General features: G+C 41.7%; 1 protein-coding gene and 1 pseudogene across 11 annotated transcripts in view; both read right to left on the reverse strand.

Moving 5' to 3' along the window:
- LOC125894246 (protocadherin gamma-C5-like) overlaps window positions 1–6842 on the reverse strand; it is a 143154-nt gene that overhangs the window by 66156 nt on the left and 70156 nt on the right. Inside the window, exon 2 of one of the 11 annotated variants that reach the window (XM_049585533.1) lies at window positions 265–417. The exons of 8 other annotated variants lie outside the window; for them this stretch is intronic. In XM_049585533.1, coding sequence (XP_049441490.1) covers window positions 265–417 — 153 coding nt within the window. Of the gene's footprint in view, window positions 1–264; window positions 2856–6842 lie in introns of those variants that run through there. 2 more of the 11 variants (XM_049585532.1, XM_049585544.1) reach the window with 2 other exon arrangements.
- Window positions 3816–6275, reverse strand: LOC125894983 (protocadherin gamma-A9-like; annotated as a pseudogene).

Genomic DNA, 6842 nt, shown 5'->3' on the forward strand with positions numbered 1-6842 from the left:
GTGTAGGGCACTTTATAACAGCAAAAGCTGAGAAACGCACCCAATTTGCACATGTTAACAAAATGAATGAGAAGAAAATGTATGAGGAAAGAGGGAAAGATTCATGACAAAAAGCACTTTCAGTTAAAGTGGAGCTGTCCCCACTGTGGTGCTGAAAATAACCAGGCGCACTTGTGATTAGATAAAAGTGCAGCCTATTGCTATTTCAGATTAGTACAAAGAAACAACGTCAAATACATAATGAGTCTGCGTATTGCACCTCACCTCTAGAGGAGAGTCAGGTTCATCCAGGATGCTCTTGTCACTCTGTATCCGCTGCATCGTCCCTGTAGAACTGGGGTCCATTATCAGCACGTTCTGACTACCGGCTCTGCCGAACTTACAGTCACTCTTTCTGGAGTCTGTCGTCCTGCACACCTCGTAATTGTACACGTGTTGCAGAGTCCCTGTCCCCAAAGTGTCTGAGTAACGTGGTGGATAATATGGAATGACAGGGAGACTGGAGTGATACAGGATGCGAGACTGTCTCCATCTGTAGATTTTCACTGATATAATAACCACCAAACACGTGATGAAGAGGAAGGAAACTACAGCCAAAGCCAAGACTAAGTAAAAAGTCAGGTTGTCATTGTACTCCTTGTCGTGTGGAAAGTCAGTGAACTCAGACAGCACTTCAGGGAAGCTGTCCGCCACCGCCACGTTAACAATGACTGTAGCTGAACGAGAGGGCTGCCCGTTGTCCTCCACTATAACACTCAGTCTTTGTTTGACAGCATCTTTATCACTCACTTGGCGGATAGTTCTGATTTCTCCATTCTGTAAGCCCACTTCAAACAGCGCCCTGTCTGTGGCTTTCTGCAGTTTATAGGACAGCCAGGCATTCTGTCCAGAGTCCACATCAACAGCCACCACTTTAGTCACCAGATAGCCCACATCTGCTGAACGAGGCACCATTTCAGCCACCACAGAGCCACCAGTCTGCACTGGGTACAGCACCTGAGGAGGGTTGTCGTTCTGGTCCTGGATCAGTATTTTCACAGTCACATTGCTACTGAGTGGAGGGGAGCCTCCATCCTGCGCTTTCACAACGAAAACCAGCTGTTTGATTTGCTCATAATCAAATGAGCGCACCGCGTGTATCACTCCACTTTCTGCATTTATAGAAACATACTCAGAAACTGGAGATCCACCGATATTAGTATCTTCCAGAATATAAGATATACGTGCGTTTTGATTTTCATCGGGATCTTTAGCCCTCAGCGTGAGAACAGAAAAACCTGGAGAATTATTCTCTGCAATAAACGCACTGTAAGCACTTTGTGAAAACACTGGAGCATTATCGTTCACATCAGAGACCTTTAAATTAAAGGTTCTTGTTGTTGAGAGAGGAGGCATTCCTGCATCTGTTGCAACTACAGTGATGTTATATTCTGAAACACTCTCACGATCTAACACAGTATCTGTTACCAAAGTATAGTAATTTCTTAAACTGGATTTAATCTTGAAAGGTGTATTTTGTTCTATTCTACAGTTCACTTGTCCGTTATCACCTGAATCCAGGTCTTTTACATTTATAATGCCAATAGTTGTTCCAGGAGGAGAGTCCTCTGACACAGGACTAGTGAATGACATGACGCTGATAGTAGGGGCGTTGTCATTTACATCAGTTACTTCAATTATTACTTTACTCGAATCTGTCAAACCTCCCTGATCTTTTGCCTCGATTCTGAGCTCAAACTTCTTGTCCTTTTCATAATCAATCAAACCTTTTATTGAAATTATACCAGATTTTTCATCTACCGTAAACAAATCACTGAGAACACTGTTAGGATCTGAAAAATAATACGTCACAATACGATTTGACCCGAAATCTGCGTCACTAGCATTAACAGTGGTTACATAAGTATCTCTGGGAGCGTTTTCCATCACAGTAGCTTTGTACACAGACTGATTAAATACAGGCGCATTGTCATTTGCATCAAGAACAGTGATTTCTATATTTACTGTACCAGATCTCTGCGGAGTTCCACCGTCTACAGCTATTAGCTTTAGAGATAGATCAGGATTGGTCTCTCTGTCTAATGGCTTCTGAAGCACCATCTCTGCATATTTCTTTCCATCTGCATTAGAGATTTGTTTCAGAACAAAATTGTCATTGTCGCTTAGAAAATATTCTCTGAGTCCGTTGATACCCACATCTGGGTCTTCTGCGCCTGTCAGTGGAAACCGAGCGCCCGTATTAGCGATTTCGCTGATTTCAAAATTAATGCCATTAGTTTTGAACGCAGGCGAATGATCATTTATGTCTGTTATTTCAACTGTAATTTGATGTAGCTCCATCGGGTTTTCTAAAATCACCTCAAAGCTGAAACTACACGGCGTCACGTCTCCACAAAGCTGCTCTCGGTCTATTCTCTCTTTCACTACCAGCGTTCCTTTGTCTGTCTTCAGCTCGGTGTACTGGATGCTCTCTCCGGTCACGATACGGGCCCGGCCAGAGCGGAGCCTTTTCAGATCCAAACCAAGGTCCTGTGCTACATTACCGATTAGGGATCCCTTCTTCATCTCCTCCGGGATTGAATATCGGATATGTCCGCTGACCATATGGTTGAGATAAAAAAGGAAGAAGAGAAGCTGCAAATTCTGTCCGCAACCAAAGCGCCATTTCACGCACCGGGAGAAGGGTGGTATTCCACAAGCCATAGCAAAAGAAAAAAATATTCTCCGCAACGATCCAAGCACGATAGGGAATATGAAAAACACTCTGTCCGTGCCAGTTCAGAGAAAATATGGCCTTTTTCCAATTTACTTTCTATAAATGAATGTAGATATCAATAAATGCGAGTCTGTTTCCACCTATGTCAGCCCACATACTGCACACCATCCTCTTTTCTCTCATAGCACACGGTAGTAAGGGAGGAGACTGTGTGGTAATGTTTTAGAGACTGTGATGCATTGACCAACAGCGTCCCTTAGAGTCCAACATTAGTAACATCATACAGTAGAGAACTATTTCTGCAAATGAAGTGGTTCATTACATTTGACTGGTGCATATCAAATTAATAAAAAAATAAATTAAAAAAAAAAAATCAACACAATATTCCAATAAAAATATTAGCATGGGAATAGATATCACGATGACTTTTAGTATAATTCTGCTCTGATGTTATTAACTGTAAAATATGCAAATGTGTTCAATGAAATAGACTTGCATACACGTCGCATAAATTAACAAAAACAAAATACCACTGTAGTTCTGTAGTATTGGGGAACCGCTGAGAAAGAAGGAAAAGTTAACAACGACCTTCGAAAGAGAATTTATGTTAAATGAAAGTGGTAAAAGGAGACTATCTGACTGTCAGTAAAATAAGTCACACACAAACAACTTTGTCAACAGTCGCGAGTGAAAGTATTCAAGAGACTCTGGAGATCATACGCTGCACAGGCACATTTAGAAAGATGCAAGCTATCTGTTAGCATTAACAGAAAATGCAACTAAGTAAAAGCTTTGTGCGTGTGACACAATAAAAAGAGCAAACCAGCAAATGACAATAAAGGGCAATATCATTTGAAAATAAACTTAACAGTGTCCCCAAAGAGTTTAACTTGAGGTGCTGTCCGTGGTGCTGAAGAGGACTGTATAAGGTGTAGCACTTTACTATCAATGTAACTAAGGAGAAATAACGGCACAGACACGGAGCGACATCATTCAGCTGTCCTTTCAACAATATAAAGATAATTGTTTACTCAACATGCCACTTTATCAGAGTAATGTGTGTGTCACCAAAAACAGCACATCAGAGGAAGGGGTTATACATACGTGTAACACGTTATTATCGATGTAATAAAATGTATAACGAGAAAAAACGACCATGAGAAGATGCTACATAATTCGGCTCACCTCTAGAGGAGAGTCAGGTTCATCCAGGATGCTCTTGTCACTCTGTATCCGCTGCATCGTCCCTGTAGAACTGGGGTCCATTATCAGCACGTTCTGACTACCGGCTCTGCCGAACTTACAGTCACTCTTTCTGAGTCTGTCGTCCTGCACACCTCGTAATTGTACACGTGTTGGAGAGTCCCTGTCCCCAAAGTGTCTGAGTAACGTGGTGGATAATATGGAATGACAGGGAGACTGGAGTGATACAGGATGCGAGACTGTCTCCATCTGTAGATCTTCACTGATATAATAACCACCAAACACGTGATGAAGAGGAAGGAAACTACAGCCAAAGCCAAGACTAAGTAAAAGTCAGGTTGTCATTGTACTCCTTGTCGTGTGGAAAGTCAGTGAACTCAGACAGCACTTCAGGAAGCTGTCCGCCACCGCCACGTTAACAATGACTGTAGCTGAACGAGAGGGCTGCCCGTTGTCCTCCACTATAACACTCAGTCTTTGTTTGACAGCATTTTTATCACTCACTTGGCGGATAGTTCTGATTTCTCCATTCTGTAAGCCCACTTCAAACAGCGCCCTGTCTGTGGCTTTCTGCAGTTTATAGGACAGCCAGGCATTCTGTCCAGAGTCCACATCAACAGCCACCACTTTAGTCACCAGATAGCCCACATCTGCTGAACGAGGCACCATTTCAGCCACCACAGAGCCACCAGTCTGCACTGGGTACAGCACCTGAGGAGGGTTGTCGTTCTGGTCCTGGATCAGTATTTTCACACTCACGTTGCTACTGAGTGGAGGGGAGCCTCCATCCTGCGCTTTCACAACGAAGACCAGCTGTTTGATTTGCTCATAGTCAAATGAGCGCACTGCATGTATCACTCCGCTTTCTGCATTTATAGAAACATATAGAAACTGGAGATCCACCGATACTAGTATCCTCCAGAATATAAGATACAGGCGTTTTTGGTTCATCAGGATCTTTAGCACTCAGTATGAAACCCTGGAGTTATTCTCTGCAATAAACGCACTGTAAGCACTTTGTGAAAACACTGGAGCATTATCGTTCACATCAGAGACCTTTAAATTAAAGGTTCTTGTTGTTGAGAGAGGAGGCATTCCTGCATCTGTTGCAACTACAGTGATGTTATATTCTGAAACACTCTCGCGATCTAACACAGTATCTGTTACCAAAGTATAGTAATTTCTTAGACTGGATTTAATCTTGAAAGGTGCATTTTGTTCTATTCTACAGTTCACTTGTCCGTTATCACCTGAATCCAAGTCTTTTACATTTATAATGCCAATAGCTGTTCCAGGAGGAGAGTCCTCTGACACAGGACTAGTGAATGACATGACGCTGATAGTAGGGGCGTTGTCATTTACATCAGTTACTTCAATTATCACTTTACTCGAGTCTGTCAAACCTCCCTGATCTTTTGCATCAATTCTGAGCTCAAACTTTTTGTCTTTTTCATAATCGACAGAACCTGTTATTAAGATTATACCAGAGTTTTCATTTACCGTAAACAAATCACTGAGACCAGTGCTGAGGTCTGAAATATAATACGTCACAATGCTGTTTGACCCGAAATCTGCGTCACTAGCATTAACAGTGGTTACATAAGTATCTCTGGGAGCGTTTTCCATCACAGTAGCTTTGTACACAGACTGATTAAATACAGGCGCATTGTCATTTACATCAAGAACAGTGATTTCTATATTTACTGTACCAGATCTCTGCGGAGTTCCACCGTCTACAGCTATTAGCTTTAGAGATAGATCAGGATTGGTCTCTCTGTCTAATGGCTTCTGAAGCACCATCTCTGCATATTTCTTTCCATCTGCATTAGAGATTTGTTTCAGAACAAAATTGTCATTCTCCGTCAGAAAATATTCTCTCAGTCCATTGACACCCACATCTGGGTCTTCTGCACCCGTCAGTGGAAACCGAGCGCCCGTATTAGCGATTTCGCTGATTTCAAAATTGATACTATTTCTTTTGAATGCGGGCGAATGATCATTTATGTCTGTTATTTCAACTGTAATTTGATGTAACTCCATCGGATTTTCTAAAATCACCTCAAAGCTGAAACTACACGGCGTTACGTCTCCACAAAGCTGCTCTCGGTCTATTCTCTCTTTCACTACCAGCGTTCCTTTGTCTGTCTTCAGCTCGGTGTACTGGATGCTCTCTCCGGTCACGATACGGGCCCGGCCAGAGCGGAGCCTTTTCAGATCAAACCAAGGTCCTGTGCTACATTACCGATTAGGATCCCTTCTTCATCTCCTCCGGGATTGAATATCGGATATGTCCTGACCATATGGTTGAGATAAAAGAAGAAGAAGCTGCAAATTCTGTCCGCAACCAAAGCGCCATTTCACACCGAGAGTGGTATTCCACAACAAAGAAAAAATATTCTCATAACGATCCAAGCACGATAGGGAATATGAAAAACACTGTCATGCCAGTTCAGAAAATATCCTTTCAGATTTACTTTCTATAAATGAATGTAGATATCAATAAATGCAGTCTGTTTCCACCTATGTCAGCCCACTGCACACCATCCTCTTTTCTCTCATGCACGGTAGTAAGGAGAGACTGTGGTAATGTTTTAGAGACTGCGATGCATTGACCAGCGTCCCTTAGAGTCCAAAAACAGTAACATCAGTAGAAGTAGCAAATTTGAAGTGGTTGATTAAATCTGGTGCATATCAAATTAATTTAAAGAAATCAACACATTAATAAAAATATATTTAAATATATCATGACTTTCATATGTTCTATTTAAATCATAACTCTAAATGTTTGCAAATATATGAAAATTACTATGCACGTCATAAAAACAAAACAAATACAATTCTATGTAATTTGGAACCTGCAAACATAAGAATGAGCAGAAGAAACTTGATGTTAAATGAGAGAGGTAAAAGTAGACTTTCTGAC

The sequence above is a fragment of the Epinephelus fuscoguttatus genome, linkage group LG9 (assembly GCF_011397635.1).
Source record: "Epinephelus fuscoguttatus linkage group LG9, E.fuscoguttatus.final_Chr_v1".
Classification (NCBI taxonomy): domain Eukaryota; kingdom Metazoa; phylum Chordata; class Actinopteri; order Perciformes; family Serranidae; genus Epinephelus; species Epinephelus fuscoguttatus.